This window comes from Anser brachyrhynchus (assembly GCF_964034855.1).
Source record: "Anser brachyrhynchus genome assembly, chromosome: 7".
Taxonomy (NCBI): Eukaryota; Metazoa; Chordata; class Aves; order Anseriformes; family Anatidae; genus Anser; species Anser brachyrhynchus.
In genome coordinates, this window is record NC_137701.1 from 25,829,400 (window position 1) to 25,842,441 (window position 13,042).

The following is a 13,042-nucleotide window of genomic DNA, read 5'->3' on the forward strand; positions in this document are numbered from 1 at the left end:
CAAAGTTTCTACTCCTTTAATTTTGCTGAACGTTACTACGAATTCACATCCACCTGTCTGAGACATGCAGCTATAACGGAGCCAAAGGCTGCAGTTCTCACATTTTGATAGGGATACAAGTTGTGATGCTATATATATGAAACATAATATGCATCCGTCAAGAAGACCTCATTTCCTAAACTGTAAAGCTGAAGGAGTATGCCTGCTACCTCAGTGCCCCATTCTTCCTCAAATGGAAGATATGCAGAGCACAAATACAGTGCTGTGAGATGGAAAACATGTGTAAGACTACGAAGTATTGGTATAATAGGACTTCAACATTGTTAATCAGCTGTAGGCACGGTTTTAACAAAAACGCAATTTTTTTTGTAAAATAAAAACAAAAACAAACAAAACAAGAAATCAAACATTATTTTATAAATCTAGATTAATTACTTTACACTCTGGTGTACATTCTACTGTAGGCGTTCAGAGCGGACACCACATAGATGTGTAGGTATATGTATACTTTTGGCTTCCTTAGTCAGCAAACATCAACAGAAATGTTAGGAAAACCTACTTGTTATGAAAGTCATATATCTCCTGAATATTGCCAAAGATGATGTGTTCTTTATTAAGAATCCCAGCGGGTATTTCTTCCACTCCACTTGTCATTTCCCAAAGGTAAGTCTGGAAGACAGCAAAAACTCTTAGCTTTGAGAGAATAAATGCAGTGAAAAAGAATAGATCTCCTTGCTTTCTTGCCGAAGGCACGGACTGACAAGGGAACTACACACTTTGTGATTAAACAAACAGGGTAAAAAAAAGAGATGTTCCAGTGTCACAAAAAGCTCTCCAGAGAAATTTAAAGTGCTGACACTGAGAAGTTGTCTGAGGAAAAAGCAAAAACATGGCAATAGCACCTGTCTTTGCTGTCCAACTGATGGTGTCCAAGAACTTCAGGCAGAAACAGTCGAAAGATAGCTGCGTTTGCCACTTCAGTAGCATTAGACACATAAAAATCCATTTCAAACTGCAGGAATGTGAAATCTGTCAGATTTCACTGAAAAACACTCTGCTTTTTGCCTTGAATATCAGAGTCTCCTTCAGAACCACCCTGCTGCAGAGCTAGGTAAGCTATTTGACAGTGCAAATCCAGCTCTTTGTCTAGCTTGAGGTGATCTCTAGCTTGAGAAGATCCAAAGAAAGAGAATTGAAAACTGAAAAAAAGAAAGGAATCCAACAAATTTCAGGTCAACTCATGAACATACTGCTATTTACTGAGTCCCAAGACAATGCTCTTACTCTCTTTCTATTTACTTTGATATTAAAAGCACACTGAGGTGTCCCCAGAGGTGCAGACGTTTACAGATATATGTGAGGTCCCTCCACTCTCACCAGGCTCCCACCACCAGACATGGCTCTGCTGTCAGTCGCCAATGGTGGGTAACCTCACACCACCACCACAAAGGACACCGTGTCCTTCCTAAAAACACCGGAGACTCCCCAGGCTGTAACTTACCTCTAAACATTCATGTAAATCCCTGACATAAGCTTTTTCTGTCTGAAGCAGCTCAGCCATAATGAATCTGGAAAAAAAAAAAAAAAAAAGGTATTTTGTGTGCTTTGGGCATTATAGGCAATGTAATGAAGAGAAAACACAACATTTTTCTATTGTCTTCATGAATCAACGTACTTCCACTCTGAACCTCCAGCTGCCTCATTTTGCACATTTCAGCTTCATATATGAAATATCACATGATATTCTAGTATCTTGTAGCATTATTTTTTAAATAACTTTTCTGCATAAAATTCTGTTAAGTTGTATTTCTGCAGTGCTGAGGCATGATTTACTATCTACATACCAAGCTATAGCAGTCAACCAATTGTCAGCTATTTTTTTCCATAAGAAAAGACTTGAGATTCCCTGACAACATTTGCAACTTCACTAACATGCAATTAAAAGTCAACCTGAAACTTGAATTTCAGTGGGAATACTAATGGATTTGGGAGACACCGCTAGTTTGAAGAAGGTACAACAGCTTGGTATCTGACTGGAGACAATGCAAACTGCTGGGAAGCCCAGCAACCACATTTGTAGTGCCTCAAGCTCAAAAATCAAATGCTCGATGCTTTGAAAATGTGCCACAGGAGGACCAAGTGTAACCACTGTCCCCTAAAGGAGAAATGGTTTCTTATTAAGGTTGTCCAGAGTAATGACTATTTCAGAGGGATGAGAAGGATCATACATAGAAATGCTTTCCAGAATATTCTCACACAAAATTTAAGGCAAAGTATTGTAAAAGTGAAGCATTTCTAGATGTAAGTGCAAGAAGCACTCTCACAATATTTCCACTTGTATGAAATATTTCTGTCCCTCTCAGTTATACACCCACTGAAATTTGGACCTAAACCTCAAGTGACTGAAACTAGATAACTCCCCTGGATGTCAGTGGAATTTAAAGAATATCTAGACTTACAAGGATGCTTTTTTTCCCCCCCCCCCGTTCATTTTACTTGTCACATACAGCCAGAAAGAAATCATGATGAGTATCTTCATGACATCAGGGTCTACTCGAAATGCTCAACTAACTCCTTTCCCTTTCTAAAAGTAACTTCTGATTAAAAACAAAAGAAATTCAAATTGTATGTTCTGATATTCTCTTGCCTACACACCACAACTTTAGCTCTACACCTGTAAACATATCTCAATAGCTCCACTGCTAGGAGTTTTAGGGATGTCAGTCCATTCTGGTCACGTAAATATCACAGAATCACTTGTAGATATTGTATCATGACTCATTGTGAGAGTTTTGGGACATACTCTTTCTTTCTGGCTGATTTTCTTTTTTCTTCATTGACTTCATGATTTGCATCTCGCAGCTTTACCTCCCGGTCTGAAAGACTTGCTGGAATAATATCTAGCTCTAGGTCCTTGTTATCCTAGAAAAAGTAACAGTACAGATTTTAAGTTCATGTAAGACTACTGTTGTGTAAATTGCAGCATGTCCATGAGAATAAAAGGGTAAGAAGGGACAAAATTAAGATAAAGATACTAGTGTAAGAAAGAAGGAAATTCAAAGAGATTTAGAAAAACTACAGTGAGAGGGAAGAAGATGAGAAAGTGAGAAAGAAATCTCAAAAACCAAACCAAAAAACCCCACACCACCACCCACCCACCCAACCAAACCCACTATGAACTTTATTACAGTCTCTGCTGTTACTTCTGTCTATCTAGGAATACACATTGATGACAAACATCTAAATATTACCTTACTCCTTTCACATCTCAATTAATTGCCTAGTATCAGACCTCACAAACAGTCTGAAAAAGAGGGGCACTACCCAACAAGAGCCCAGAGGCAATTCCAACTTCCAAAGGCCTTCTGCTATGGAAACGCCTTTCCAGAAAGTGGTTAGTAACTCTGTGTAAACTAGAGACCCTACAAGGAACAGGACATTTAAGTTATCTTGAGGATGTGAGGGATTTTTTTCATCTTTCTTTGATACTTTATTTTAAAGGATGGTTGACCAAAAGGTTTTTAAGTGTTTCTGCTTCTGACACACCCCTGATAATGTGGCTTGGGAATACCAGGAGGTTCTAATTTTTGTTGCTTTTGTATTGCTCAATTTCACCTAAAAGAGCTCAGAGATGAGGCTGGTGATCATTTTTTTCATTTAGATAAAGGATGAGAGAATAGAAGCATCCAATCAAAGCCCGGGTTTGATTCAAAATAATGGTGTAGCAGTAATATTTATGGCTTATGATAAAATTAATACAGACTTTGGTTCAAATAATATGTTTCTCCCTCCTTCACAGTAGCTGTATAGTCTCCTGGAGAATACTGCAAACGTTTGTTTAGAAAGTCCTTCTGATCTTCATCTGATTCCTCCTCATATCACTGATATGACACAAAAACAACAACAACAAAAAAAACAAACAAACAAACAAACAAAAAAAAACCACAACACTTTTTCTCTTCAGAAAAACAAACAAACAAACAAAAAAAACCACAACACTTTTTCTCTTCAGAAAGAACAGTTCTGGTATTGACTAGTTTTAAGTGGTTATAATAGACATGTGATAACCTGCAGCATTCATTCTGTAGCCTAGACTTCCTTCTGTGACTTTCAGCTTTGGTATAAAACCTCAGCAGGACACGGACTTACAGTACCTCTGTATTGATTCCAAGGGCTTTTTCCAGGGAGTAGCGGTATTTTCCCATTCTGAGAGAGAAGTCACGGTAGCGTTTGTCAACAGTGGTGACCCACTTCCTGATTTCAGTGGCGTGCATATGTCCTTTTTCTACAAAGCTGTCAGCCAGCTGGATGAGGAGCTTCACTTTCTCCTTTGTTTGCTGCCCAAAACACGGTGCTCAGTTATGTTACACTATTATTATTTCTTTTGATTTTAATTTACGCGGCATTCAGAAACAGCTCACAATCTTATATAGATCATTTAACTTCATCTTATGCAGAATAAAATGCTTTAAACTTTTTCCCAGTAAAACATGAAAGAAATGATATTTTTATAATGGAATTTATGAAGCTGCAGGAGATACAAAAAGTAAAGTACTTGAAACCACACACACAAACACATAAGAAAAACATGTTGGAAGTTAGAGACATCTCCTTCCCATAACCAAAAACTTATTTTTGTGAGCCTTGGAGTAGAAGACGAGATTTCAGAATCATACCTCATAAAACACACCTAGTTACTCTGAATCTGTATGTAGGTGGTTCTGCAGACCTGTGTAGACAGGTCATCAATACATCACAGACCGATCCAGGAAGTGAATTTGAATTGCTACTTTCTGCTTCAGAAACAAACAGAATTTAAATCCAAATTCCTTGTCCATTATAAAATCCCCAGTCAGTATTGTGGGTCCAGTTGGAGCGTTACAAAGTAAAAGATGCCTGAACTCAAAAACATACAATAAGCCCTCAAACCTTCCAGAGGTCTTATCTATTCCTTTAGGACTCAGATTGCCCCTCAGTCAACGTGGTTTTCCATACTGAGGAACTTTGTGCAAATCTGGCACAAAGGGGCTAGTCATAGATTTTAGCTTAGATTCCAAATCTGTCCCAGCAATTGAAGGTGCCTGAACCCTATGTTTAAGCCAACTCAAGTGCAAAACGCTTCTGAAAAAGAGTTATCAACTGTATGGATTGAACTCCAGCTGTAATGCACATGTTAATCCTCAAAAGCAAAGGAGAATCAGTTGTACCCCTAGAGATGCTGGTGAGCTGCTTTTCAGAGAAAGGGAGAACCTCCCCTCTGCCAGAAGTGGTTCATGCTGTCAAGTACTTGACATTATCAGCAATCTGGCCAAAAAAGGACAAGCACTTGTCAAATCACTGTTTTCTTGAATTTAGTTTTATGTTTGAAACCTGATAGAAATTTTACCAGAAAAATAAACTAACAGCAGAATCAGAGGCCATCTTAATACATTGAGTACTTAAGCAAGGCTAAGTATGGAGGAGTAAAAATCTGACTTTCTGTCATATTTAAAGGGTCATTCCCATTTTTCATTCCCAAAAGCTACTGGTGTTTTTGCTGTCCAAACATCTGGTTTGGCCAGAAAGGAATTGGGATCAGGAAAGCTTTCAATTACAGCTTAATTTGAGAATAACATCATCTGGGAGTGACTTGCATTTACCAGATTGCACATGGCCCTGGAAATATTCTAGGTCAGCAGCAGGATAGTGATTTAGTAGAGCCCCAGGGAGCAGGACTGGATATGTCAGTGTGAGGAATGACCAGTAACGGTCAGAAAGCAACAAGGTATAAAACTTAACTCTAGGCTAAATCATGAATAGAAATAGCTTGGAAACTTTGGGATGAATTGGGATTATTCTGATTACAAATTAAATGACAAATTGGAACAACTGCAGGCATGCTGATGGTTAGAGGACAGAAGTTCTGTTAAAGGAATGTTGCATGGGCCCTGTCTGATTAATTTAGCTCCCATCCACTCTTCTTATCTCCTATTTTCACAAATGTGCAAACTCAGTAAAAAGGAAGGGGACATGAAGAACACAAACCCTGTGAATCAAACCCATGCAAGCATGGACAACCCAATAAGGAATTTAAGGATTACAGAAGATCAATTTCAGGACACATTGAAATGAAGCTACATCATACCAAAGCCATGGTCATACTGCAGTCTGACTTTGCAATTTAGATCCTTATCAATGACTGGTAATACCCCTGTGGATTCATGGTCTGTGAATTATCTATGGTTTGAATTAATTTGTCTGAAGCAGATCCAATCACCATTCCCCTGTAAACCTGACCAGACTTCTCAGAATTGCCCCATATAAATTAATAGATTCTTGGTAGTACAGCTTTGTATTAAAAAATGCTCATCCCAGAGTTTACAAACCCATTTATTTAAAGTATTTCGTTGGGATCAGTGGAACATTTCTAGTAAGATAAATTACCGCCTGTGATCAGTCCAGCTGCAATGAATCAAACAAACTGTGGTTGTAATCGCAGAATCGCAGAATAGCTGAGGTTGGAAGGGACCTCTGGAGGCCATCTGGTCCAGCCCCCCTGCTCAAGCAGAGCCACCTAGAGCAACTTGCTTGGGACCATTTCCAAGTGGCTTTTGAAGATCTCCAACGAGGAGACTCCACAACCTCTCTGGGCAGCCTGTGCTAGTGCTCTGTCACCTGCACAGCACAAAGTGCTCCCTGATGTTCAGAGGGAACCTCCTGTTTTCCAGTTTGTGCCCACTGCCTCTTCTCCTGTCCCTGGGCACCACTGGAAAGAGCCTGGCTCTGTCTTTATTGCATTCTCCCTTCAGGTATTTATATACACTGATGAGATCCGCCCCCCAAGCCTCTTCTTCTCCAGGCTAAGAAGAAGAAGGGGGAATCCGAGATGATCATGGGTATATTCAGAAGCTGCAGAACAATTAGGAACTTTGTGTCATTCTTGTATGATTTTCTGAGGATGGAATTTAGGTATATCTCGTTAGGTTGCTGTGTTGTGTATGCAAATGAACTTTCTCTTCATTCCTATCAGAGCAAAAATGCTCCATAATCAGTAAAAGTCAAGGGGGAGAAAAACACATTTTTGTGCTTATGTCTTGCTAAAAATGAAAGGTCACAATTCTCAAAGGACATTTATCTTTTGGGCTAGGAACGTCAGAAGGAAAATATAAAATCAAGAGAATGTGATTACAGAGATTTAAGACATTTAAAGAACCATAAATAATCAGACTAAGGTAGATGCCATAATTAGACTAATGTCATTTTTTACCTTTGCAGGTACTCTGAATTCCCCATATTCCTTCAGGAGTTCCTGAGTTTCCTCGGCCGATTCCCCTGTGGAGTTGTGAGTAGAGAGGTAATATTCGCCTGTTTCTTGGATCCAGTCTAAGGCCTGTGAATGTCAGAAACAACCAAAGGAAAAACAAAACAAATAGTCTTTGTATTTCAAGAACTAATCCACTAACAAAAAAATCTGCCAAATAACGGATATCAGGGCAACTGTGACATAATACTGTGTGTATTAATACACTTTCTAGGAACACATAAAAAGAACACAATAATTAAAGCAGATGGGAAAGGATACAAAAGGTGCTGTCTGTTTCCTAGGAGAAAAAGGAGTGTAGGGGATTCAACCAACATACAGCAAAATCTGGACAGAGCGAAATCAGTTTTCTCATTCAATAAAAGCTCAATAAAACAAGTTTGCTCTTATATTTATTTTCTAACTGAAGAACAAATCCTGAAAAGAATATGACCTGGCAAAAATACTGAGTTTTGTTGTTGGACTTGGGAATTATTTTAAATTGTTTTTAAAATGTATATTTGCCATGTATTCAAAAGTTACAGTTTTTAAATATAACTCAGGGTTGCGATAGGAACCCCACAAAGACACATGATGTGGATACAAGGGTTATTTACACACTGCCAAGACAGAAAGACAAACAGGGGTTGTTACACTACCTGCTTGGCACTACGCTCGAAGACAACGTATTGTTGGCACTGGTCTAATCGTCGCTTTTTCAGAGTCCAGAAGTGAAGGACCCGGTTCTCCCTCTGCAGCAACTCGCTCAGAATGGCTGTAGGGCAAAGGAACTGCAGGATTAGTGGTTATAGGAATGCATAAAGAAATAAGCCATTAAAATCTGAATTTAATCACTCTGACTGGACCCAAGGACAGCCCCTGAGATTGTGCTTCCTAAAAAAAATATTGATTCAATGGGACTGCTTTAAATAATAACAAAAACAACAACAGTAATAAGATGCAGTTGCAGAGTTATCTGGTAAAGGAGGAGGTGCTAGAACGGAGTTGGGAATTTACCCCAGCAAATACATTGGGGTACCTGATTTCTAGTCCTTTTGTTCTCTTCTGTTGCTTATTTTAGTGGCCTGGTGCTAGTTGACACAGAAGAATTGCCTTTTTATTGCCTTGTTCTGGCCACAGGCTACCCAGCACTTGGCACCAAAGAATGCTGTCTTGAGCAGAACTCAGAGCAGAACTTGAGCAGAACTCATCAACTCATTATGATGGGACCTGCAATAACTGCCAGGTTAGGACTTTGGGTTAGGGCCTGGTATTGATCCTCTAAACTCTTTTTCTGTGTGAAAGGGATGTGGCAGACACTGAGGCTCAGGAACAGACCTGAAGGAGACTGGCCTCTCTTTGGGGTCTGGCATATACATGTTCTTTGAAACCTGCGGGTGCTCAGCCAGACTGTATCAACTTGATGAAAGGGTCTGATTTAACTGATTTAACTCAACAAAAAAAATCACACCCACAGAAAATGAAAGATATTTACACTCTATCACTGACACAGACCTCAGTTAAAGCTCTGTTTTCTAATGAAACCACGCTAAGTCTCTTGTGGCTGTCAGCCCTGCAGCTCGTGTCAGGCACTCCTGGGTATGGCACCGCAGCCCCTTTCCATAGCATCAAATGTGGCATCCACTAGAGGGGGCTTAGGCACACGCAGTCTGAGCAGCAGCCACACTATTTTGTATTAAAACATTAAGTCCAGCTTGTCAATCCCTTACAGTGAGTTATGATCATTTACTTCACCCAGTAAAATAATCTCTCTTACCTCAAGTCCTTTCTGAGCCTTGATTCATCCACAGCTTATGTATCCACTCCACTGGCAGAAAGCAGATTTGGATACATCCCTTCGCATTTACAAGTCTGACACTTATTATGGTCAAAAAATTTGTAATTCTTAAGTTAATTGTAAAATGTAGCCCAGTCCCTGCTGGAGACAGCAGGAATTTTGTCTAAATGACGAAATTAACTGGAAACTTGTCATGGGTGTTCCAGATCAGGTCTCTGAATAACTAGTTTATGCCAAATAAAACTAATTTTGTTCTATATTAACAACTTTGCTCTAGACATTTGACTTACAAAAAGATTAACATATGAGCTGATTTATAAATGTGTGAGTAATTTCAAACAAACTCAGTGAAGAAAACTCACAAGCTTATATCAGGTGCATGTTTAGGGACTCACTGAATCAAGGTTTAAGCAATCTCCCCAAGATTTTCAACTGTAGGGAAAAAATGTCCACAACACAAAAAATATTTGACACGGTAGCAAGGAAAGTGGAGGACCAAAGTCAGATTAACACAGCAGAACTGGTATCAACAGAAAGGAATAAAAATAATCTTTTCAGACGCACCATTTTCACCTTCTGTATATAACCAAGGTTCTTATCCCTTTCACAGACATAACGGCTGTACTGCTATGTCTGTCTCTTTCTGCAGTTTGCAAGCCAGCCAATAATAATCAAAAATGATTTAGCTCTGCAGATTCACTTTGATTATTGTTATCAGTACCTTGCAGCATTGCTAGCCACAGGTTGACAAATGATTAATTAAGCAGAGAAGTGGAAACATTTCAAACATCTCAGATGTATCATATGATTGCAAACTGCTCTTCTGACCAAAGGAAAACAACCACAGGCAGATATTTTTGCTAGTGATTGCTTGATGTGGCAGGGTGATTCGAGGGACAAAAATACTGCAGATCCAACCTAGGACCAAACAAGCTTGGACTCTTTTTTTTTTTTTTTTTTTCCTTACTTTCAGTGCTCAGAAGAAGTAGGATGCATCTAGATCTTGTGTTTGATATGTACTTACTTGTTTATTCATTTTTAGATATTAAGACAAAACAACGTATGATCATCTCAGCTGACTACCTGTGTAGTGGGCAATGGCACAGTGTCACTCCCATGGACTCCCCTGACAAGGGAAGCCAGAGAGAGCCCAAGTTTCAAAGCCCTTTCCTTTATTCCCCACTATCACTTGCGATAGCAGAGCTTTGCATAAGAGCTTAGCAGAAGAGGGATCACCTTCTGAGAGGCCTCACTACCACTGCTAGCGGTGTCAGGCATATATGTCATTTTAGTGAAAGCAGATACCAAAACCTAAGGTACCTTCTCAGCAAGCACAAACTTCAGGATGACAACAACTCAGAACTTAGCAATGGAGGAGGAAGGATGCAAGGAAAACCCGTGATGCTGTCATTGCATTGGTGCACCAACCTTTCACTTGCTGCTCAGGCCCCCTGGTATGGCTTGCTACTCCAGGCATGCTAACATTGTTTCTGTGGATGTACTTGAGGAACACCTCGGCGTTTCTTCGTGCCAGAGTGCAAGCCTAAGAAAAACAGCCCCCGCCAAGAAGAGTTAGTAAAGATAAACAAAGAAAGCAAAAAGGACTCAAGGGAACTGTCTGCTTATTTTGCAAGAAGTTCTCTTTCATATGGAAACACAGAGGCTTCAGTTAAGAGTCAACAAACCCAGCTAATAAATGAACAGCCTCATGAATGTATTAAAATACATGAGTCATTTTGAATTCAGTGCCTGATTTTACATCTTAAGACAAATTAATGACAATAATCAAGCAACTGGTTGCAAAGAGCTTGTACCTCACATACATTTTCAATCTAACCAATCCTAACCCTGTCTCCAGAAGAGTACTCATTGCTTCCAAAAGCATGCAATCTACAGGCATTGATTCTTAAGCCATGCCTGTCAGACTAGTTTCATGTTGTACACCAGTGTTAGTGGAAGTGGGAGGCTGGCTGTCAGCTGACTTGTCAGCCTGTCAGCTCTGCAGTTCTTAGCAAGCAACAACTGGAAGGGCAGGAGGAAATCAGTCTCCATCCCAGTGCTGTGCTAAAGAGACCCAATGGCTTCAGTTGGTAGCAGTTTTTCAGGTATTGGCTTGGAGGACAGAGTCTGAAATTCTGTACGGTTTGTATAAGCCAGCACCAAAATACCATATAACACTTGTCATTTATAATGCTCCTTGTATGCAATTTTGAAAATAAATACTTTGAACCACCATAACAACTAGCATTCTCCACGTGAAATGTAAACATCACCTAATTAGTCCTGATGACATCTCCTGGAGATACACATTCATGATAATGCTTATCACTCCTATTATATCAGTGTGAAATTAGCCTAGGGCTTATACAGAGAGCCAGTATCTGAACTGGAATTACACCTCAGAGCCTTCTCTTAAACTTACCAACAGTGTCCTAAATTGACTACCTAATGGGGAGTTTTTTTTCTGATTTATTACAGAACTAAAATGAGACCTTGAGAAAAGCCTCCTTCTGCTCCAGATGTTTGCTGATCAGCGGGATGACGTGGTCTATCTCAGCTGCTGGTCCAAGTTTATCTCGACCTCCACACCAGTCTTCATCCCGTCTGTATTCTTGCTCCAGGCTCTCTAATACACTGCACACCTGAAGCATGCCCAGAGCAAAACAACGTTGTTATCCACAATCATAACGAGGAGGAACATATTCAGGAAAAGTCTAAAAACCAAAAATATTTCAAACCCAAATTTGACTTGACTGTAGGCCACGGCATGGAGGATAACCAGGTATGAAACAGGCCCTGGACAGAATGATCTATTAGTTATTCTTGCCCACAGGGATCTCTACTGTTTGGGATGCAATTCGTCTGGTTTAAGGGTGATAAATCCTTCTTCTCTTCCAACGCATAGCAGGGGGGAAGCTCAAAAGGTATAACCAAGGCAGGGGTCAGTCTGGCCCCCGTGGATCATTCAGGAAACAATCCCTATTCCAGAAGGGTGCTTTAGATGTGTTTAAATCCCACTGAAGTCAAGGGAATTAGCACATACTTAAAGAAAAACACATGCTTAAATACTTTCCTGAAACAAGTTCTGAAGCTGGAACTAATTCTCTTCAGCTGCATGTTAGCTGCTCCCTATACAGCTTTTGTAAAGACTTATGGATACCAATAGACATTAAATCAGTGTCACAAGGTAGGTGGATGCAGGTGTTCCACTGTACAGGGCTTACTGAAGGATCTTCTATCTTGGTTGAATGAAGGGAATAAGGCAAATAAACCAGCACAGTCTGAAAATCGTGTGTGCAGCAGCCTTGGACAAGGTTGAGTCTTTTGCATTGCAGATCCTGAGAATGACTCTCAGTGCCCTGTGCAGACACTGAAAAAACTGCCTAAGCTTTCCTGACCACTGGGGGCTTTCCTCTTCTTTCCTAGAGGACTGTTCCTACACACTCCACTACTAAGATTACTGAAGATCCATCCAGTCAGTTATTGCTGGGGTTCTGACTAACCATGCTCACCCATTGCTTGCTCACTCCTGCAATCTTTATATGAACAAAGATATAATTCAGAGGACCCCACGTGCTTAAGAGCATAGTTTAGAAGAGACTCCGGAACCACTCAATCGTCCCCCCACTATTACAGGTCATTTTCATAAAACTCCATTCCTGAACACATCAAAATCCATTTTAAGACTGGTGAACTGAGGTTAACTGATTGACCTACCTGCTGCCAGGCATTTGACAATCTGAAATCAGTTCCTTGCTTGGATGCAAACCAGCCCTCACCCTCAACCGCTTGCTGGAGAGCAAATGTCCCACGTGTTATTTAGGCACAGAAAAGCATTTCTATTTTATTTGTTGGTTCTTGAGAACTTTGGTACTCTACTGGGGTTTGGTGACTTAAAAAAAATCAAAGTAGATGGACTGCCTTGGGTCCACATCTTTGCAGAAAGACGGTTCCTGCACATTCAG

The 13,042-nt window shown here is 40.0% G+C and overlaps 1 protein-coding gene across 28 annotated transcripts in view; it reads right to left on the minus strand.

The window, feature by feature from the left end:
- The window catches only part of KALRN (kalirin RhoGEF kinase), a 502,773-nt gene that overhangs the window by 146,607 nt on the left and 343,124 nt on the right, over nucleotides 1-13,042 (minus strand). For all 28 annotated transcript variants that reach the window (XR_013953438.1, XR_013953439.1, XR_013953440.1 and 25 more), the window contains 8 exons: nucleotides 11,570-11,719; nucleotides 10,506-10,620; nucleotides 7,939-8,054; nucleotides 7,247-7,369; nucleotides 4,155-4,337; nucleotides 2,804-2,922; nucleotides 1,502-1,568; nucleotides 560-669 (listed from right to left, as the gene is read on the minus strand). Coding sequence is in view for 25 of the 28 variants with exons in the window: in XM_080599249.1 (XP_080455375.1) it covers nucleotides 560-669; nucleotides 1,502-1,568; nucleotides 2,804-2,922; nucleotides 4,155-4,337; nucleotides 7,247-7,369; nucleotides 7,939-8,054; nucleotides 10,506-10,620; nucleotides 11,570-11,719 (983 nt within the window). In the remaining 3 variants the exon portion in view is untranslated. The remainder of the gene's footprint in view (nucleotides 1-559; nucleotides 670-1,501; nucleotides 1,569-2,803; nucleotides 2,923-4,154; nucleotides 4,338-7,246; nucleotides 7,370-7,938; nucleotides 8,055-10,505; nucleotides 10,621-11,569; nucleotides 11,720-13,042) is intronic.